At 37.7% G+C, this 23,701-nt stretch overlaps 2 protein-coding genes across 4 annotated transcripts in view; one reads left to right on the top strand and one right to left on the bottom strand.

Annotated features, from left to right (window-relative positions):
• The window catches only part of LOC129770559 (uncharacterized), an 82,999-nt gene that overhangs the window by 16,328 nt on the left and 42,970 nt on the right, over positions 1-23,701 (bottom strand). The window lies entirely within an intron of this gene.
• LOC129770557 (septin-7) overlaps positions 1-23,701 on the top strand; it is a 134,035-nt gene that overhangs the window by 70,272 nt on the left and 40,062 nt on the right. The window contains exons 12-13 of one of the 3 annotated variants that reach the window (XM_055773468.1): positions 18,957-19,005; positions 19,067-19,123. In XM_055773468.1, coding sequence (XP_055629443.1) covers positions 18,957-19,005; positions 19,067-19,108 — 91 coding nt within the window. In that variant the 3' untranslated portion in view covers positions 19,109-19,123. Of the gene's footprint in view, positions 1-6,670; positions 12,038-18,956; positions 19,006-19,066; positions 19,124-23,701 lie in introns of those variants that run through there. The other 2 variants (XM_055773469.1, XM_055773470.1) reach the window with 2 other exon arrangements.

Raw genomic sequence — 23,701 nt, 5'->3', positions numbered from 1 at the left:
TTTAGAATCCTTTAAGAGGTAAAACTTTGATAAATTTATGTTTACTTTTGCGACTCCATTAAACTCGAACTTTACAAGCTTCAATACACAACAAAACAACAAAAATGACAGATAAAATGACACTGAGACAAACAACACTCTTAAATTGTCATGAGGTATCATTAAAATGCGCTTAACACAGTTTCATCAAAAACGGGCATTTTTGCGTATTAAATTTCATACGCTGGGCACTAATGGGTTAAATGAACGTCGCCAGTCAGTGATTGACGGTATTTTTTAATGAGTAACTCCTCTATGAAAAAGCTCATGTAATAGAACCTTTCTTGTTGTTGGTTTGAGTAACGATTTACTTCATGAATGAAGAATGACGATTTGGATTTCATTATAAGCCTTTCGACATTTTTCGACAACACTCGAACCATGTCAGTATCAAATGGAGGAGTTCAGGTTTTGTTGATAAAACAATACAAAAACGCAGTATTAATGGGGTTTGTAGACAAGGATTAGGCGATCTTTGATCGATATTTAGAAGATCGATCTTTTCCTCTCCGACTCCCGACTCTTTGATTAATTCTTTGTACGCCAAAAAATCTCAAAAATCGGTCTTTTCTTTTCGATCTTTTTGATTGCAGAAAAAAAAATCAGTGAACATTGATATTAATCTCACCTAAAACCACCTGACAATTGTCATAAACATTGGATCCCTTTCAAGGTTGTCAAATTGGTAGTTGTACAGGGTTTTCCATTTCGGGCTTCCGGAAGTATACAGCCCTGCGCTGACAACCGTTTGACATAGCTGTCAACCAAAGCGTACATAGGAATTGCATAGAACATAGTACAGATAAGCGTAGAACGGCAGTATATCGGATTTAGTATCACTGAGTATGGTACCGGAAAAGTATCCGAAGCGAAAAGCACATCACACTTCAAGAAAATATACGTCGTACATCGGTTGCAATACGCACACCTTCGTTGGGTACCAGTTAGATTCGTATTAATGAAATGATTTATTCCGTCAAACCTAACTTCCGATGACATCAAATTGGTAGTTGTACAGGGTTTTCCATTTCGGGCTTCCGAAAGTATACAGCCCTGCGCTGACAACCGTTTGACATAGCTGTCAACCAAAGCGTCATATCGTTATGCGGGCGCTACACCAACGTTTCACTCGAATGTTGGACTCAAACATTTGACTCGATAAATCGACAAATGTTGTGACGAATGTGTTGCTACACGGCGATTCAATGCAATCGATCCAAACAATCGGCGAGTATGGGGATCGAATGTTTATTGTTTTTATTTACCATCAAAAACGTTAGGAAACTGGATGACGATGCGAGTATTGAAATTGCTGCCGTAGAAATTGTACTGATATCGGGCAGTAAATTAAAAATGCTTGAAATCAACATTATTAAACTGCAATATTTTGCCGAATATTTTGAATTTTATGAATCAATTTCATAGTTCCATCATTTCAAACTTGTAAACAAACCAATCTGTCAAAGATAGATTCGGGCGAATCGTGTAGTGGTGTATCGAATGTCATCGAGTGTCAAATCAACGAATGACTAAAATCCTTTGACTCGTGCCACTCGCGTTGGAAGGTAATCCACAACGAACAGATTACCTTCCAACGCTCGACATTCGACACTCGACATTGGAGGTTCGTAGCTCATCAGTCGACTACACGATGCGTTGAATCATTCGAGGGTGTTCGTAGCATCGTGTAGCGCTGGCTTTAGTTGAATGTCTGCCATTTTACAATATGGATCGTTTTAGCATCGCACAACGTTTTAATTTTGTTAAATTATACTATAAAAATGATGAAAAACCGGAAAATGTTTTTCGAGCATTACGGACGGATTTTGGTCGTCATGGACGGCATACAGAGCACACAATCGCTAATGTAGTGCGTAAATCGAACAAACTGGATCCGTAGCGGATATTGTGAAATCTGTGCATCATCTTAATGTGCGTTCGACCGAAAATATTGCTGCTGTTACTGGCAGTGTGCAGGATGACCCGAATGTTCCGATTCCACGGCGTGCTCAGCAATTGGGATTGTCAAACACATCATTGTGGCGAATTTTGCATTTGGACTTGCACCTACATCCATATAAAGTCCAACTGGTACAAAAATTAGAGCGTGGTGACCATGGAATGCGTCGGGCATACGTCTATTTGGTGAACGAACAACAGCAACAAAATGCTGAATTTTCGCATCAAATTTTCTTCAGCGATGAGGCACATTTCGAGCTCGGTGGCTTTGTGAACACCCAAAATTTCCGTATATGGGGCTCAGAAAATCCACACGTGATTGTTGAGAGGCCATTGCATCCGCCAAAAGTCACTGTTTGGTGCGCATTATGGTCTGGTGGAGTCATCGGGCCGTATTTCTTTGAAATTGAGGACGGCGAGACGGTAACTGTGAATGATGAGCGCTATGACCGCATGTTAACCGATTTTTTTGCCACAAATTGAAGATATGGATACGGATGACATGTGGTTTCAGCAGGACGACGCCACGTGCCACACAACACGACCGAACATGACCATATTGCGAACGAAATTTGAGGGACGCATAATTTCGCGTTTTGGTGATGCCAATTGGCGATTGGCAAATCATGCGATTTCAACCCGCTAGACTTTTTTTTGTGGGGTTATGCGAAAGACCATGTCTATGCCAACTCTCCGCAAACTCTTGAGCATTTGAAAGACAACATTCGTGAAGTTATGACCGAGATACCGCCCCTTATGTGCCGAAAGTCATCGAAAATTACCTGTTCCGGATCAAGGTGTGCGAAGAAGCCCTAGGTGGACATTTGAATGATGTTGTATTTCACACATAATGGCATAAACCAAACTTTAATTTGAAATAAAAGTTTCAACGAAATTCGAATTCTAAGTGTGTTTTATTTCAATTTACTTTCGGAATTTAAAGTTGGGAAACCCTGTACATTTAGGAGAAGCAGTTTTGTAAGTTTGATCATTACAAATCAAGTGCTCTATCACATTTACTAGACTGACAGTGAAAATTGTGACGAAATTGGATAGTGACATCAAAATAAAATGCCTTTAATGTTTGAACAGAAATGTGAAATGTTTTTTCCATGTTTAAATGCCTTTATCTATATAAATAAAAATGATGTGGTGTCCCTTCCTCACGATTTAACTCAAGAACGGAGCAACGGTTTTGAACAGTCAGTATCAGGGTTGAAGCGTCCCACGATTTAACTAAAGAACGGAGCAACAGTCAGTATTAGGATTGATCTGCCTTAGTCTGCGTCAGGTGTATGTATATGTCAAAAAAGAAATTATATACTGCAAATAAAGATCGCGAACAGAGAAATAATTTTCGGGAACGTAAGTGTTCGAAATTATATTAATCAGAAATGCAATTGCAGGCGGGACGAAGCTTACCGAGTCAGCTAGTATAGAATAAATAAATAGATTGGAAAAAAAAGAATTCGGTTTTTCCAAGATCGATTCAGCAAAAATTATTTCTCTGGTACCGATTTTATCAGTGAAACGATCCTTATGTCGTTTAGAAAATCGATCCTTCAAGATAGATAATTTTTTATTTGTTCTTCTGGTATGATGTATTAACAGTTCGGCTGAAAAGTTTATAAGGTAACACAGTAAAACTATTTTTTTTTGCAAAATTCAATTTTATTATTCAACATAATTGCCTTTGAGGGCGATACAGCGATTATAGCGATCTTGCAATTATTCGATACCATTTTTATAGTACTCTTTCGGGTTTTCCTCAAAATAGGCCTCAGTTTCGGTAATCACTTCATCATCGGTCTTAAATTTCTTACCAGCGAGCATTCTCTTCAGGCCTGCGAAAAGAAAAAAGTCGCTGGGGGCCAGATCTGGAGAATACGGTGGTTGCGGAAGCTCAACTCATGTAATTTCGCCATCGTTTTCATTGATTTGTGATTTATCCATTTTTTCCGCAATAACAAAAGTTGCTACGCTCTCAATGCTGTAACTCACAAACCAAAAAAATTTTAATGGAATGTATCTAGGACACGACCGCATATTTTCGACGTAGAACTACGCAATTATATTATGCAATCCACTTGTTTACCACTTCGAATATTATTTTAGAATGCATCGAAATTTTTGTAATAGATTATGTTCTTCGTTACAAATAAATTTGATGAACGTCCTTTTACGCTTGATATGATGCGTGAGACTACCAAAATATGTGAACGGAAGAATTGTCAAACGATCATTGTATTTTACATTCCCCTTTGAAATTATTGCACATCTCAAGTTTACGTAGTTCTCGAACCGCGAAAGTTGATTCATATCTAGTATCTGAAATGACGATTTTCCCAGGCTTCTCAGTTTAAAAGTACGTTTTAGGGAAACATATTCCGTTCTGCACAACGTCAAGCGAGTACAAAAGAATTCAACATCAACAAAAATCCCCGACTTACATGGATTTGCAAAGCGGATTCCCCCAGGTACATTAATTTTGAAGTCCGTGTTAGGGAAACACAGCTCAGTGGGAAAAAAATATTTTGCAGAGCGGATTTCCACAGGTACATCGATTTTGAAGTCTGTGTTGGGGAAACCGTAAATCGGACCAATCAAAACTTGGCAGTTACGGCGTTTAGATAACGCTTGATGTTTTACTGTTATTCAATTGTTCATCTCATGAAAAATAACATTTTATTGATTGTGATAGACGCGTAGAAATATTTCCTATCAATTATTTGCATTAGTCTTTCCGATCTGTTAAGAAATGTTCGAGTTATAAGCATTCGAGATACGGGTAGGGTTAGCACACAAATCAGCAGAACAAATGTATTAGATAAAAGGAAGTTCTTCCAGTTTTCATGAATTTAAACTGTTTAGAGACTAGCGAATTGTAATGTATACCATATCAAACAAATCTTAGAGAATTTCCGATTCAATTGGTACGCAAATCATGAGAATTCGTTCACAGTGAAAATAGTTATTAACGTTAACTTTATTTCATGAAAACGTGACCTGTTTTGTGATTTGGCACCCTTCCTGAAAGACGTAGTTCTACGTCAAAAGTTTGCTATAGCTTTTGTATCAGGAGAATTGGAGGTGGTCCAAAATCCGGATTTTTAGCGTTATGTAATTTGTGCACACCTTTCGAGCAAATTTACTACGCCAAACCATGAGAAACAGCCCCAAACCATAATATTTTTACCTCCGTGTTTCATTGTTGATTGCAGATGACTTTCCTAGAGTTCCTAATCGCACTTTCGCCAAACTCTTAGTCACCGATTCTTATAGAATAGATGACACGTTTCCTGAACTCCGGCGGCTTTTTAATATCATTCATGCGATAAGAAGACGTTTTTTTTCTTGCTGATCATCTGATTGTCCGTAGATCGGTTTGATCCTCTTCCCGGATGATCAGCCACACTTCCATGCTGTTGATGCCTTAGAATTATATTCCGAACTGCTTCACGGCTCACTCCATACTTCTCAGCTATTTTTCATTGAGATCCATTACATTTGAAGTCCTGCATTGATATTGATATCAATGTTCGGCTATTTTTTATTATATTCATTATGGAAAAGGAAATCAACGATGTTTTTATTATTTGAAATTAAAATCAAGATTAATTTAAAAACTTATAAGTTTTGTTCAATTTTTTATTTCTATTGAGGGTAGATTCTTCTTTGTGCCGATCACTGTTCTTATTTTACGATTAATTGTTTCGTTGTCCGTTTCCTTTCTCTTATTTGCCACTTTGATCAAAACTGTAAAAAATCAACAACAAAAATCAACACCTTGACACAAACAACAAACTGTGTTGAGTGTTGACATCACACACTGGCAAAACACGCTGATCCTTCATGATCTCATTTGCACAGTAAATTTGTTTTGAGAAATTTATGTTATACGCTCAATTTTGTAATGCTCGAAATAATGGTTTTTAATCATTTTTACGGATTTAATTCCTAGCAAAAAAAAAAAGTCTATATTCAACTTGTTTCCGTTGAACAAAGGTAGAGTCCACTTCGCGTACTTATCCAGCATTAATGTTGCACCACGATGTCGAATGAAAGATATATATTCGAAAAACTTATGATACTCGCTAAACAAGTTGATAAATTTATTTGGACTACGGTCTATTGCCCTGTCTGAAATATTGTTGTGAATTTGTGTCATGAACATTTTTATGATTCCTTGTCTTGCTAGAGGACAAACGTGAGCTTTTTTTGAAAACTTTCGTTTTGACAAGAATATTTCCGCTGTTGAAGATGGATACTTTATTTCCTTTTGTTTATGTTGAGAATTTTGTATTTTAACATTGTTTTACCATGACGTTTGAAGAGCCAAACCTGTCTAGTTTGTATCCGATTTGGAATCATTCCAACCCCACAGTATTTCGTATTCCTCAATAGAGCCATGATCGAGTTTCCCACGTGTCACATAATAATTTCCTGTATCGCATGCTCCCTTCCCTACGTCTTTTCACACCTATCATCACATTCACCACCACATAGCTCTATCATATTTTCTATTATCACTACCACTATCACCGCTAATTCAGTTGCTATTAATACCACACTTTATCAACAACTCAGTAGACTTTCTCTCCTCCCAAGTAACGGTAACAGAACGTCAATTTAATTTCTATTTTCTTTATAATTTATCCCACCCACTTTTCAGAACCGTGGACGGTAAAGATAAAGGTAAGAAGAAGAAGGGTCTCTTTTAAAGCTAGACAAAAAGAGAGAGAGGAAAGGTGTGTGTTATGTCCACAAACAAAAAATCGAAACGAAACAAACCAAATCTGCTTCCTCCTCTACCTACTACTACTACTACTACCGCTCGCCCCTCATGAATGAGTTCCGCTACGCGCGTTCGGAAGCAATAAAAAAGACGACCCGGACACTTCTTCCGAAGTACACACCCACAACACTCAACTACTATCCGCTGTTAGTTCTACTAGTACCACAGTTAATGCTATTACTACCACCACCATCACCACAACAAACTACTACTACTACTTCTAATGTATTCTACTACTGCAAGCACTCGCTTCGGTTTGTATACAAGAATATAAGTAAGCGGAAACAAAAAAAAACATCCCGTACGTCGAATTGTGTTAGGTTCAAGAGGTTTCGAAATACACAGCAACAAACACACACACATACAGCAGTACTCTATTACAACAATACGTGACCGAAAAAAAAGCACCGAAAAAAAAGCAAAAAACCCGCAGAAGAAAAATTAGTTATGTAATTCTAGTACATATTATACGGCGTATATAGATACGAAAAAGGCACACATCACCAGGCGCGTTCTGTTTCAGTCTCCCCGTGGGGGTGTGTTGTGTAGGCTAATAAAGATGTGAAAAATTATGGTATTTGTGAAAGCGAGGACAAGATGACGACGACGACGACGACGTCGATGAAGGATGCAGATATAGAGATAAGAAGACGCGGAAATTGATTTAATTTTTTTGTGGGCGCGCACTATTCAGCAACAAGGTATAACACATAAAAAAAAAACATACAAACAAACAAGAAGGCAAACAACAACAACAATGTTTAATCGTTACACGGATGATAATGCCATATATATAGATATTTAGAGTATGTATATTTATTAAATTATTTTACTTTTTAAAAAGGTTTATTTTTATAAAAGGAAAGTTTTTTGGAACTTTTTTATACACATACACACACCCTGAAAGCGCCCCCGAATAGAGTCAGAGTCACACAAACACAAGAATACAACAGTGCTCCAAGCAGGTGGATGAGTATGGGCGGGAGAATATAACAAATGATCGAAAAAGCTCAGTTGAGAGTCCAGTGAAGGATGGGTACGAGATTATTACCACTTTCACATTTGCTCAAAATATTGCCTTAACTTATCTATTAGACGAGAGCCTAGGTTACTCGTGCTGTATCAAGAAGTCGCCTTCATTCAACTCGGTTCTGGGCTGTTTGTCGCTAGAATTCCAGGCTTCTCAACACTCGCAAGTCACTTTCGTTCTGATCGAGCATTCGCGCGCGCTGATTTGTGCTCCACTGTTTCTGGTGCCGGAGGGGTTTGTTAAAAAGAAGCTTTTTAACCGGATTGTCGCTCGGCATCCATGCGACGTGTCTGGCCCACCGCAGTCTTCTTACTTTTGCCAGACATGCAATGAGGGTTTCTCCAAGCAGAGCATGTAACTAATGGTTCATGCGTCTACGCCTCTATCCGTGTTCGGTTTGTACTCCACCGTATATAGTTCGCAACACTTTTCACTCAAAGTCTGCAAGCGCATTGCTGCTTTTGTACAGCTTCAACTTCGTGCGGTGGCGCACCCGATTCGATATCAGGGTCTATCGAAGTGAAAAGGAACGTGAAACAATTTCCACCTTGGATGCGTCTACGAATTTCCTTCCTAGTATTGTTTTCGTCGATTACTAGCGATCGCAAATACACGAACTCGTCTACTACTTCAAGCTCGTCGCCATCCACGATTACCCGTGGTGGGAGGCTGACGTTATTTTCTATTATTCAACAGTCCGATACGTCGGGATTCTGCTTTTAATCTGATGTGAATGTCCTCCACCGTTGTAAAATTCTGTGCTATGACATCAAATTGTGCCACCGGTTTCGATGCCCGCTTTTCGATGTTGAATAGCAAGCATGATAGTCCATTCATGATAGTCCAAGTCTCTGTGCGACTCGAAGCGGTTATAGAGTACCCCCTAGACACGCACGTAGCACATTACACGGTTCAGAGTAGCCTTGATCAGTCGTGTTAGTTTATCGGGGAAAATGTCCCGATTCTTCTGCATTGTTTGCCATAGCTATTCTCGATATGGTAATCTGAAGTCAATGAGAATGCGGTGGATGGCCACGTTATATTCCCGACATTTTTCTAGAATCTGTTAGATTGAAAAGATTTGGTTCGTGGTTTGGCATCGCCATTGAGATGCTCGTCGAGCCTCCGTTCGTGATCAGATTTCCTTCCACATCCTTGCATCCTTGCGGTTTGCGGCACATAGTCTCTGCGGGATTGGTTTACCTTCTGCGTTGAATTCTTCCAGCTGCTCATGATCACGATCCTCCTGTTGGCGTTTCTTTCGTCTCAGAATCGTGATCATGTCGTTCCGTGCCCGTCTGTGTTTGGTCAAGTTCTACCTCGTCCGGGCCCTCGGGTAGTTCGTCCTAGTAAAATTTATCACCGCCACCACTGCCTCGCATTTGGTGCCTCCACTCTTCGTCACGGATTCCCTGATGGCTGTGCGAATTCTACACCAACCACCTTCAAAAGGTGTTGCGTCTTACTCCTCTGTCGTTAGAAGTTCCGCGTCGAGTTGTTGCTCGTAGTCTTCTGTAGCTTGGGGCTTCCGTAGCTGTTTGATGTTGAGCTGCTGGGATCGGCTCTGTCGCAACTGATAAACAGTCGACAGTTTTGAGCGCATGCAATAGTGGTTCGCTAGCGGATAGTGGTCCGAGTTGATGTCTGCACCTCGGTAGGCGCGTACGTTGGTGATGTCTGAGAAAAACCGTCCGTGATCAATTAGGTTCGTTGGTCGAGTGATCTCCATGTGGCTTTATGGATGTTTTTTTGCGGAGGAGGTAGATACTACGGACTACCAGTCCTCGGAAAGCTGCAAAGCTTACGCATCGTTGGCCGTTGTCGTTCGTCTCGGTGTGCAGACTGTCATGTCCGATAACCGATTTGTACATGTCTTCCCTTCCGATCTGAGCGTTGATATGCAGACATACTCCAACTGTGCGTGAAGGGCTCTCATCTCGACACCGGGGGCCTGATCACGAACGTCATTTCACGATGAAAAAAAATCCACGTTCATTCGTTTCATTCTTCACACGAAGCAAAGTGAAAATTCCAACCGTCATTTTGAAAGCGAATCGAAACATTCATTTTCAGCAGTTTATATACAAATGATAGTTTCGTTGTTGTATTCGAAAGGCTCTCACTGAAACTGACGAAAACGACGCGTCAAATATCAAAATATCAATTATCAATCAGTTGTCGATCCAGGCGGTGTGATGGTAAGCGTGACTGCTAGACCCTTCTAAACCTCTTTTAATACAATATTTTGGGAAGAAAGTTCGCGACAATCAATTTTGGTTGAACGAAACTTTCAATTGAATCGCATGCGGAATGGAACACGTCAATGAAAACACAAATCCTGGATTGACAGGATGAAACCAACGCGCCCTACACAGATAAATTGCTTGAGTTTATGTTTGGTGTGGGTCATATCTGCGGCAATAGTTTCCTACTCAGCCTTCAATACAACGAGATAGTGTAACAGGAGCAGACTGCAAATTATGTTGTTTCTCCACTGCGAGATAAACACAGGCAAACAAAGGGTAAACACAGCATACAGAACGAAATGTACAGCAGCTAAGAATAGTTCTTTTACTATAATAGCGGTCAAAAGATCTTTCAAAAAACGAAAATCAAGTACCGAATCGTAAGCGAACAAAAATTCCATCGTACGTTTAAGACGACGACTAGTTTGCGCCGGCAAGCGCAATTTTATCATCGGAGATTTCAACAGATAGTTTGCAGAAAAAATAACAACTTTGAAATAGTCAAAACTTTTAACGAAAGCCGATAGAGACCGAGCTAGCTAGCTAGCTTAAAATAGCAGGCGATCGTGCAACAACAGAAGCAATTTTTTTCCGAATCGTAGCAAGTAAAATAGGGATAATGATCGCTAGAGTATCTCGTTTTTAACTCGAAGCAGAAATTTGAGACGCTTCGTCGTGTGTGTGAATTGCTGAACTTTTTCTCTCTGCGCACGCGATTCACCGAACGCATACCCCGGACCAGAGAGGGAACCTTTCGTCGATTCACCACGAACAAAATACAACGAAAAATAGGGCTTTTCGGGGGGTGACATAAAATTAGCTTCGATCTAGTTTTCCATGACAACTTCGATGTCAAACTCATTTCGTGCAAGCTTACTGTGCTAAACAATTCTGTCTCAGCGCGCATTCAAATCCAACCGATCTTGGGATACTTTTAATCATTGATCCAATTCTGTTTACAATCTAGACAGCGTCAGAAAACTCTTTATTAAACCCTGTACAAATCATAATCTATAAAATGAACGATAAAATATCTCAAAAAAAAAACCTAAATACTAGTAACTTTAATGTATCTAATTGTAAGAGGGGAAAAATGACAGATTATATATATATATTTAATATCGACAGCGTGGGTAAACGCGAAAAATAAAACTCCGCTCCCTCATAAAATTGTAAAAGAAACACACAGACACACGGGCGCGCCACAAACATAAATACAAATATATTTAAAGGGCAAACGAAAATTGAACAAAACGGTTATCTTGAGACTGATACACTATATATTGCTCAAAAAAATCACAATTGCTCCTTTTTAGCCGGCTTTTATTTGCGACAAAACGAAAACTGAAGAACAACAATCGCAACAAGTCCAAACACAGTGATAAAGTGTGCGACCGAACTTAGGTTGGCGGCTAACGAATTTTAAATTAGAAAAGACACAGACACACCCGCACGCACACATACACACATGCACACACAGTAGCAGATCGAAATCATTCCTACGCGCGATGTTTTCGGCACTCGTGGTATTATTTTCATAGTGTGTTGTTTACGAGGGGCCACACAGAGGTGAAAGTGCAAAGGTTCGCCCCTTATTTTTCTATTGAAATGTAAGTTTTTTAAAGTGTTTTGCCGAAGAAAGCTTTCTTTTTCGCACAAACACGCCGAATTAGAGGTGAAAAACAAAACAACAACAACAAAAAACAGATGAAAAAGATATAACTAGTAAAAACAAAACAAACGAGTATAGGTATCAGTCTATAGCTTGTAAGACAGAAATTAACAGACAAAAAAAGAAGAAGAAGAAGTACACCCACAACACTCTATTCAATTTATCTCGACTGTTGCGATGACGACGACTCTGAACGGTCGATTTAACTTCAACATCAACAACAACAACAACAAAACAAAAATCATTCAAAAAAACAAAAAAAAAAGTTCAAATAAATTTGAAATGCTTGAATCTTCCGAGTTGCTGTGATTACTGTGTCCGAACTTCCATTGCCGCTAGGCGGCGACCCTATCACAGCGCTGAGTAAGTGAATATCACACCCATATCCAGAATTTGTATCCATCTTTTTTGTTTATCGCTAATCACTGATTGATATATCTTATCGGCAGTATCTCCTGGCTTTGGTCGAAATCGCAATCGAAACTTCCGTCCAGTGGTGGTGGTGGTGTTGTCTATTCTACATGCACGCTTGTGCTTCGAAAATCATTTTTCAGTACCTACGGAAACCGAGCGGGGTGTGACACAAGCCATGAGTATTTACGTTGTGATTCCGGTCATCATATTCATCCTAATCCTCGTTTGGATGTCGGTGGTAAGTGTGCTCTCAAACGTTTTTTTACCATCATAGAGTTTTGATGCTTCTCAGTCAGCTGGAGACATTCACCTACCCCTGGGTTTCTTGATTCGCCCCGCTACTTCTGTTTCGTTCATTTCTGATGTTTGGCCCTATTCTATATGACGAGACGAGCAATTCGTCACGTTTCGTCTCGGCTTCAGTCATTGTCGAGACGAGAAAAATATCCTATTCCAGTACACGAATTTCATTGAAATGTTTGAAACACTGGAAAGACTTCTGTCACTTTTTCTCGGTATCATCAGTGATGTAAGATGTGAGGACATGTTTTTATTTTGAAAAAACAACGAACATTTCTAAAATTGACAGAGAATCATAACAAAGAGGAAAAAGATTCATATTTCTTTTTGTTTTATTGATATTTTTCCATATATGGTTTCATCACTCAGACGTTTCGTTATTATAGAGTTATTGGAACCGGTGTTCATTCACCTAATAAACGATTTATAAAGAAAAGTTTTAAGCCTATATTAGTGATGAAACGGATAGTACTTTGGCCGAATATTTTTGCGAATACGAATCTGGGAGAAACTACATGTGTGCATGAAGCAAATAATTGATTACATTTTAGGAAGAAATAAAGGCATTTAAAAAAAAATTATAGGAGGTTGTGTTCAAGACACGACCGCATTGTTGACGTAGAACTACGCTGTGATTTAATTCAAGTCGCTTGTTTATAACTACGGATATTGTTTTATAATGCAACGAAAATTTTGAGATAACCATTCTACCAGTTTGGTCGCTCTGAAATGTTTTTTATTGTAGAATCATTTGATGATAATTGTTTGATGATTCATTCTTGTGCTCACAGAACAATACTTTGCTCGAGATTAGCGCAGCTGTCATCCTTAGTGGAGAAAGTATTGCTACTGGCAAGCGAAACCAAATCACATAAAAAATCCAGAACTACATTTACTTTCTTGGTGACTAAATAAACGAAATAAACTCTATCTGTTAATCTCAATAACCTTGAAAAGAGTAGCACTGCTTCATTATGATCAAGATTAGCGCAAATGCAATCCTAGTTGAAAGCAGTTTTGGCACGCGAGCCCAAATAAATTAATAATTTATTGAATAACTTGGTATTCCCCAAATAATTTTTTGATGCACAACCTTAACACCTGCTTCACCATAGCGTCAGTTCAATGCATTGATGACAGAAAACAAACAATGCTTGGAAAAAGGCTGAATATTTGCCTCAGTAGAGATTCATTACTAATACCCAAGCGTAAATATTTCCGTCCCGCTATCTCCCCTCCTTGTTCATATTTATCATTACGACTGCATAATTTGCAACACAAAACAATCGGCAAATATAGCATAAAAAATAGGCGATTGTTGCATCGTTACAGGGCCAATGCACACGGGAGCAGATACAAATGGGGTTTCAGCGTAGCGAAGATGCACTATTTTTACGGTACGGGTTATGAAGAACGCACGTACGCACACAAATATCCATATATTGATGGGTTCAAGCAACTAAATATATACACACTTATCTCCCTTCTGCGCTCTGCTCAACAGAAGCCCTTTCTGTTAATAATGCAAGTCTACATTAGCTTAGCTATCATCCTTTGTGGAGAGAGTTTTCCTACCGTCATGTGAAACCAAATCACTGACAAAATTCCAGAACATTAATTTTCTTAGTGAGCTGACGATAGCCTAGCTTGCTGATTCCCCACACAATTGTGTAGCTCAAAAGCTTAATGCAATGGCTTCAGTTTGATGCAATGATTGCAATGCTAGAGACATCAGCGAGTACGTAATTTGGTCGCATCCACAGCTCGATCCGAAACGAAGACATGTGATGAGGCGAAACAAGGAAGAACAAGCAATTGTCATTACTTTGAATACAGAACGATACTGAAAGTTTGTCTTCCTTCCTTGCTTGAGACTTTAAACTTCTTCAGTTCATTCGTGTCTAACCTTCAAAAAGGCCTTTGGAAAACTTTACTTTATCCATCATATTACTCCTCCACCCCCATTGCCTTGAGAAAGGCATTCGATCCCTCGCCGTCCAGCTCGCCCAGCAACGGTGTTGTTCTTTCGATTTCCTCACGAAGAATGAAAGTTTGCCTCAGCGAGATTCACTGTTTATACTCTAGGCAAATATTCCCCTTCGTTCTTCTTCTTTTCCTTTGTTACTTTACATAAGTCCCTTACTTACGAAGTCCCTTTCGTTGCTCGTCGATAAGTTGCTCGTTATTGACAGCTCTGTTCGGGAGAGCACACAAATGGACAGACCAAATGTATGAGGAAATGGGAATGCTTCCAATTTGCATCAATTTAAACCATATACAGACTATGGGATTGTAATGTATAGCATATACAACAAATCTTAGGGAATTTCCGATTCGTTTGGTATATAAATAGCCAGAAACCGTTCGCGGCAAAAATAGTTATTAATGTTAACTTTATTTCATAAAAACGTGATCTGTTTTCTGATTTGACACCCTTAATGAAAGACGTGCTCCCTTGGCCGAGTGGTTAGCGTCATAACTAACATGCCGGGTGTTCGGGGTCGATTCCCGTTCTGGTCGGGGGAATTTTTCGTCAAAGAAATTTCCTCCGACTTGCACTGTGATCACGCGTATTCTAGAGCTTGCCACTCAAAATGCATTCAAGGCGTGTTATTTGGCATAGAAATCTCAACTAAGTACTAATAAAAAATGACGCAAGTAATACTACGTTGAGACGGCGAAGTTCCTCTAGGAACGTTAGTGCCATTGAAGAAGAAGAAGAATGAAAGACGTAGTTCTACGTAAAAAAAAAAATTACCGATGTTTAAATTTTCCACATATAATTAATATTCTTTAATCTATATAAATAAAAATGTAAGGCAAAATCTGTTGGTAAGCGGAAAACCCGAAGAAGGGATGGTCCGATTTTAGCCTTCTTTATTTTGTTGTATTCGTCTCTTCCCGTAGTTCAATATAGTGGAGAAAGAAATCGGAAAACTTTCGGAAAACTCTGAAGGAAGGTCGGAAAATTAGGAAAATTGAATTCCCACATGTTCGAAAATTACATCATAATAAGCGTTGTTAGTCCATTCGATGTTTGCGCTATCGAAATTGATCTTTGTTCGTAAGTGGAAATGGATTTTCAGGCGAAATAACGCATTTCCATATCTTATATCTATATGAATACAAATGTAAGGCAAAATCTGTTGGTAAGCGGAAAACCCGAAGAATGGACGGTCCGATTTTAGCCTTCTTTATTTTGTTGTATTCGTCTCTTCCCGTAGATCAATATAGGGGAGAGAAAAATCTGAAAATTTTCGGAAAATTCTGAAGGAAGGTCGGAAAATTCGGAAAACTGAATTCCCACATGTTCGAAAATTACATCATAATACGCGTTGTTAGTCCATTCAATATTTGCGCTAACAAAATTGTTCCTTGTTCGTAAGTGGAAATGGATTTTCAAGCGAAATAACGCATTTCCGTTTTCTTTTCCGTAAAATTGAATTCCCATATGTTCTACAATTAGCTAAGCGTTGTTAGTCCATTTGATGTTGGCGCTAACGAAATTGATTTTTGTTCGAAAGTGGAAAAGGATTTTCAGACGGAATAATGCATTCCTATATCTTCCATCTATATAAACAAAAATGGAAGGCCAAATGAGTTGGTGTGCCCTAAACCCGAGAAAGGAATGGTCTGATTTGAGCTGTCTTCATTTTGTAATATTCTCTGTATCAAACATGTATTTCATGCAACGGAGAAACATGTTATTTCCAAATGCTTGAAGAATCTTGAACGAGAATTGTGTCTGAAAATAATTTTATATTATAAGGACGAATTTTTGTAGAAGTACTAGACAATTTATAGTAAAAGGAAATTGTAAAGGGTCACAGGGTAATCAATCAATGAAGAGTTCAGTGATTGCACTCACTAACGTTCACTTAGTAAGAAAACGTGGATGTTTCAAAGTATTCAAATCAAAAAATCTATTTTCGGCGGGACGAAGTTCATCGGGTCAGCTAGTAGAGAATAAAAGTTTTCTGCAATAAAAATTTGAATAAATTTTTTTATTCTGCAATGATTTTTTTTTTAATTTTAATACTGAACGAGTTATAGTAAGGACTATGAATTTAAATATGCAAAGAACATCAATCAGATATTTGCATTCAAGATAAAAAACTAAGAACTGTATTCAGGGATGACAATCTAAGAGAGGGTACACTTACTTTACTACAAATCTAAAAGAAATAAGAAAAATTTCGTTCTTTCCTGTATATTCGAGATAATTTCGCATATAAATTTAATTTTGAACAAACATTCTTTCATTTCAGTAAATACATCTTATTTTTAATTATGTATGTATGATGTTAATGAGCTATTTTGTTATGATCTATCTTCTGTTGATGAGAAATTATTGATTCTTTCTAATATCCGGTATCCGGCCGGATAGCAAATTTCAAATTCTGACCGAAAGGCCTGATACCGGATTGATACCGGATATTCGTTTCGGCCGAAAATTGAGTTTTGAATTATTATTTTTCGTTCAATATGATTTGTGAAGACATTTTTCGTTCCATCAAATATATTCAAAATAGCCACCTGGATTCACTGGGAATGAAGTTCAAATTTTACATTTGATTGTGTTGTTTGGAAAATGCCCATTCGACAATCTGTAAATTTTCCATCTACTGAATTGAATTTGATGGTTACAGCTGGAACCCATGGCCGAGTGGTCGGCGTCTCACATTATCATGCCGGGTGTTCGGGTTCGATTCCCCCTCTGGCCGGGGGATTTTTCTTCAAAGAAATTTCCTTCAACTTGCACTGTGCTCACGCGTATTCTAGAGCTTGCCCCTCGGAATACAGTGGTAGACATTCGTTTAGCTGCACTCTATTTTTCCTCTATATTTTTAAAAATAAGTCAATTCTTTGTACAGTTTTGTTAATAAAAGACTATTGTTTATTTTCATCGAATTCATTCTAAAAAAAAAGTATAAATTCACTTTTTGTTTTCTAAGTAATTCGAATATGTGGAATCAGGGTAGACATTCGTTTAGCCGCATCCTAAAATTTAAATTAAAGAAAATTTGTGCGGCAAATTTCTAGTCCAATCGGTAGCTAATATTTAGTATATCCAATGCATAACCCTGCTGAAAAAACGAAATCCTCGGTAGCGTTATTCTCAATATGGCCAATCAAATTGAAGATACTTTTCGGAGTTCATTCGGGTGAAAATGAAACATATGATAAGCTTGCTGTGATAGGAAACGGCTTGCCACACTGTCAAACTTCCGCCACCAAAGTTTCGCTTCGATCTCACAACATTCCGTCGACTTAGATTGTACCAATAGCAACTGTAACAGTCCGGGCCATCCAAATTGAACTTTTTTCGTCGGAAAATACAATATTTCTCCATTCTAGTTTCCATTCCATGTATTGCCGGGCGAAAATAAGATGGTTCTGCTTATGGGTGGCAGTCAGTTACGCCTTTCCTTGAAGTTTCTTCCACATGATGTTTGGTGACTCGTTCAGGAATATGCCTCTTCGTTACTGGAACAACCGATTCTGCCTTAATGTATGAGCAGGACATCGTTTCCAGGTTGCTTCGTGTCTTATTCGACCTTTAAGACGCAAAGTAACTTTGGTGTTCCCATTTGTTGGTCGCTATATCCCATATTTCTGGCACTATTTAAAGAAAAACCGTACCACATTCTCAGATCGACCAATTTTGGTTACGATCGAGCGATTAGAAAACTTTTTTTCACTGAATATCTTTATTATTTTCCGCCCCTCTTCCGTCAATAGAATACCTTTCGCCATTCCTTTAAATCACTAATCTGACCAACTTCTTACGTTGCACATCTAACATTTTTCTTGTAAATTGAACATTCCCAAGTATTTTTTTCAAAAAACACAGATAAAGGCTTGGTGATTATGCGAAAACTCGATTTTTATGCCCTGCGGCTAAACGTGTGTCTCGGGAAAAAAAGCGACGTTTGAATGTTTATATCCACCGATGCCGCCTTGTGTGTGTGATTGTGACGCACGTCCTTTCAATAAAATTGACTTAAATATACTACCACTACAGCAAATAAGTATCCCGATAAAAAGAACATTCCTAGTTGTTTTGTAAGTGTTTCAAGTTTTTTTTCAAGTGCGGGTAAACGAATGTTTATCACTGTACATTCAAGGCGTGTTATTTGGCTTAAAAAATCTCAACTAGGCATTAATAAATGACGCTAATTAATGCATACGTTGAGACGGCAAAGGTTCCACAGGGAACGTTAACGCCATTCAAGAAGGTTACAGCTGGAAACGTACATTGCTTATGCTATTCTAGTTTAGTCGTGAAACAATTTCTGAAGAAAAAAGCAGAACAAAGGAATACTGAGGGCCCATAGTAGTTACACTTACCAACACACCTACCGGTGGTCCTAAAATATAACCACCACCGCTATATTCGTCGAAAGTAATGTCCCATCTCGTCAACTAACCGCTAGACGTTCTCTTCGCTTTTATCACATATTTCAAGATAGTTGAAGCAAGTTTCTGTTTCATTTACAGTACACATTCGATAAAAGAATCCATCGAAGACGCGTTCTCCAAACCGCCGGTAAGTAACAATTGCTCTATCGTTTGAGTCAAAGTAAATAAATGTAAACTTCAAAATTCAGCCTTATCGAACAAGAACGAAAAAAAATCTAATGTGTAGTTAAGAATTATACAGAGAAATCTGTTTCTCGGATCCATTGTGCCAATTGTACCAAGATAAATGATGTTAGGGTGTCCGATTTTTTCATGGAAATCACATGTAATCAAGAGAACTTTGGGTTTGTTAAGGCGTTCAAATTATTTGAATGTTTATGTTATTAACGATTTTCTTCAAAGATAAATTATGATAATGGTCTGGCCGAAAAATGATCATGGTTTGTCCGGTTTCAAAAATCACCATTTTTGAACGAAGATACTCGCATTCTCAAGTAGATGTTGCATTTCTCATTGTTCTGAGTTTACCGTTATCATATTAATCCGCCGCCATATTAGCCATGTGGACAAACCAACATCAGTGCATCGGACAAACCATGATCAGAATTAGGGCCATCGAGATGCACTAATTACATGATTTAGGTATATAAATCCTATACAAATGGTGTGCAAGCACGCTGTTTTAAATACTTGTAAGTGGTATAATCCAGAAAAGGTCTGAATAGGTAATAAATTATCATATGGTGGTTGATTAAAAGTTATCTCAAATGAGGGGCGCATTGATAGTAATTGTTCCGTCCGAGAAACGTACGGAAGGGAAAACGCATCCAATCGCAAGTACCACCCCTTCTCATTCGGCACGAAGCGAAGGAGAGTCAAAGAAGCCATCCGAACGCGCGAAGATCAGTCTATTTTCAACCGTAATGCAAGCCACATCAGTAGCAGCAAGTGCAGCAGCATAGTATCAACATCGATAGCAGCAACACTACCAGAAGAATAGTGGCGCATTCGCATGCGCATCAATGTATACAACTGTAAAAGTGTAAATAAGAAATGTCAGTGAATTCGAATATTAAATTATGTACAAAGTGTAAATAGTAATAAACCACCATGTTTTCACTTCGCACTATTCAAACCCTTTCCTAAGTACATCCCAAAATGTTAGGCCTTTCACAGTACGGAGCGGAGCCACAGGGGCTCCCACCCGTCAAATAAAGCGTGAGGAACAGGAAGGTTCCTTCCACGCACCCGTTGCCTCCATGAGTGGAGCAACATATCAAAATACAGTCCACCCCACAGTTCCCAGCAGACGGAACAGTAATAGAAGTGGAGCATTCAAAAAATGGACTAACCGAGATCATATTTTTGACTGGACAAACCAACATAAATTACCTAATATTGAATGCCCGTATCCGTCCGTTTTCAACTTTTTTGTCACAAATAAGCCGTTCTCGATTTGAAATCCCAGTCTCGAGTGAGATAGCGAGCACATCACAACGAGCGGAAATTATTTATTCCTAATACTGATGTAACACACTTGCATACACAAAGATCTGTACCATTCTCCCAATGAAAAGAAATAAAAAATAACAGTGCGGTTTCATTCACATTCATTACAACAGCCTCGAAGCAGAGGAAGTCCTCTGTATCGAAAATTGCAACAATCAAAAAGGTGGCTGCAACGTACGAGAATTTTTTCGCGCCAGTGCAGATATGGAAGACTATCCAGAATTTTGGAATATGATCATTAGGGTGGCCGCGAAAATGTTTAATTTCAAAAACCGACAATGTACATTCTATTTATTGGTCCAAAAAAATGACCTGAGCAAAATCGCAGCTCAATAGGACAATCAAAACTCTGAACGCTTTGAGACATCCCTGAATCAAGTTCGATTGAGCTGAAATTTTGCACAGGTCATTTTTTTGGGCCAATAAACAAAATGTACATAGTCGGCTCTCTAAATTCGATGATAAAAAAATTTCCATACAATCATTGTTACTCAAGTCCCAGAAGGTCGATTTCCGGCCAAAAAAATGGATTTCGAAATGACACCAGATCTTGACGTTTTGTGCAATTTTAAGTCATTTGCATCGAACTTTTTTTCGATTTTCCTAATTTCATGTATTTCATGTGTAATTTTCTGAATCATTGTTTGCGGTTTTTATTTTCAATGTTACTACTAAGGGGTTGTCCACATACCACGTGGACAACTTTAAGTGGTTTAGGGGGTAAAAAAATGTCCACGTTTGTTCACGGAGAGGAGGGAGGGGGTATAGACTGAGTCCACGTGGACAGGAGAATTTTTTTAATTGAAAATTAAATTAAATTAAATTAAACAATGCATTTTTCAGATTTTCAAACTCTTCGTTTTTATCAATAAATGGATTGAGCCACCTGAGAGTGCTGCCCAGTCAATCATTCATATGTTCCTTCTCATTGATCAGTGAAATCTGTATTATGAAAATATCTCACGTAAATGATTTTTCATCAAATATAATTTTCAATACATTTTGTTATATCTCGAGAACAGTTAGTCCTAGAATAATAATGCTTGTATAGTTTTTCATATAGAATAGCGTGTAAAATCATTTTTACAAAGTATTTTCTTGGAATTGATATTCACATTTGCGTGAGATTGTCCATGCACCAGTGGTCGTCAAACTTAAACCACTAGAGCCAGTATTCTGATAAAAATATACATGGAATTAGGTAGCTGATTTGGAATATTTTGGAAGGTGATAGAGGATCATATTTGCTGCCATCTGAGACGAACCAGCCCAGGAGGCTGAAAGTCACAAAAATAAAGAATTAAAAAAAATAATATTTAATGAAAAACTCCTTCTGTGGAGGCGTAGTGGTAACATCCATACCTCTCACGCAAAGTTCACGAGTTCAATTCTCACTCCCGACATTCTTCAATGTATGGAATGTTTCCAAGTTTGCAGTGGGTTGCTGTGGCTCATTATTTCATGAAATATTCTTAATTCAAAATTAAAGGATTAATTTTCATTCGATAGAATTTAGCTGTGTAGTAAATAGTTCTACTGGAACTTTCTATGAATCAAATGGATAATCATCAGGTTGATTGGATTGTTATTGGGAATATATTTTAAAAACTATAGAAACTTTGAAGGCAAATCAAAAACACTTTATTTTTTATTGCAATGTGTTTTGTATACAACGCATGTATACGTCGAATTAAAAATATGTACGCGCGATATCCCTAAACTAGAAGTTTGTGGCTTAAATATGTATTTTATTATCTTCATGTCATCATTTATATCGAAGCTACATGCGTTCCGAAATCGCTTAAAAATTTCGACTCTTTGCACCTAATCCTTTATCAAGTGAAGATCTATATATTATATATATATATATATATATATATATATATATATATATATATATATATATATATATATATATATATATATATATACATATATATATATATATATATATATATATATATATATATATATACATATATATATATATATATATATATATATATATATATATATATATATATATATATATATATATATACATATATATATATATATATATATATATATATATATATATATATATATATATATATATATATATATTATATATATATATATATATATATATATATATATATATATATATATATATATATATATATATATATATATATATATATATATATATATATATATATATATATATATATATATATATTAGTACATGCTTGTAGGAAGCTTTTCTTTATCTTTTTTTTCTTGAAATTCTTTTGAATTGTTAAAATACAACTTGTGTACTTTGTACACAAGTACTAGTACTAGTATACTAGCTGGCCCGGCAAACTTCGTCCCGCCCAAAATTTGTTTTTTTTTGTTATCAATACCTGAATTTACCTTTTACTGTAAAATTCCTTGTATTTCTAACAAAACTCATCATTATAATATCAGATTATTTTCAGACACAATTCTCGATCAAGTGATTGTTCTCGTTATTGTACAACATATGGGAATTTAATTTTCCGAATTTTCCCTTTTTCCTTCAGAGTTTTCCGAAAATGTTTTTTTTTTAACACACTGATAGATATTTTTCATTATCTTCTCCTACACTTTAAGCATATTCGCTGAACTAAATGTTAGTTTTTTCGTATTTATTCTTTCTATTTTGGTCCACTGCTTCGTTTTTTCTTTTTTTTTTGTTTTTTTTTTTGGTATGGGATGTTTTATATAGCACATGAACACTGACATATTTTAGGTAATTTGATTTCTTCATAACTACATTGTGTCAACCAGACCACTGTCGGCCGAATCATGCCCAAACCTACCTGCGGGAGCTGATGAGGGAGGACCGATAAGCAACAGTCGGTCACTTGCTTCACGGCAGGAATCTTCCTAATTCCTCACTACTGGTGTCAAACCACCGTAAAAACTTTTTTTTGCACCCTAAAACCTCCACATGCCAAATTTGGTTCCTTTTTTTTTTGCAGACTTATCTCACTTCTTAACTAGGCGAACCTAGTCAGAATTTTCACCTGCCCCCGGGCTTCTGAATGCCAAAGGGGGACTAGGCTCTGCGGAATGCACGTATCTGCATGCTCGTGCTGTTTTAGTCCTGACCCAGAAATTGTCGGACAATCGCGCAGGTGCTAAGGATGACCGACTTTTGGATGCCGGCCAATTCCTTCTCCATGTTCAACACCTTTAGTGCTTCCAGAAGAGTCTTCGGGACAATTCCAGTTCCAGAGAGAACGACTGGAACAATTCTTGGGACCTCCCTTAGCCCCCACAGTTCCTTGAGCTCCACGGCCAATGGT

Source organism: Toxorhynchites rutilus, chromosome 2 (genome assembly GCF_029784135.1).
Source record: "Toxorhynchites rutilus septentrionalis strain SRP chromosome 2, ASM2978413v1, whole genome shotgun sequence".
Lineage (NCBI taxonomy): Eukaryota > Metazoa > Arthropoda > Insecta > Diptera > Culicidae > Toxorhynchites > Toxorhynchites rutilus.
This window is presented reverse-complemented; position numbering and strand designations above follow the sequence as displayed.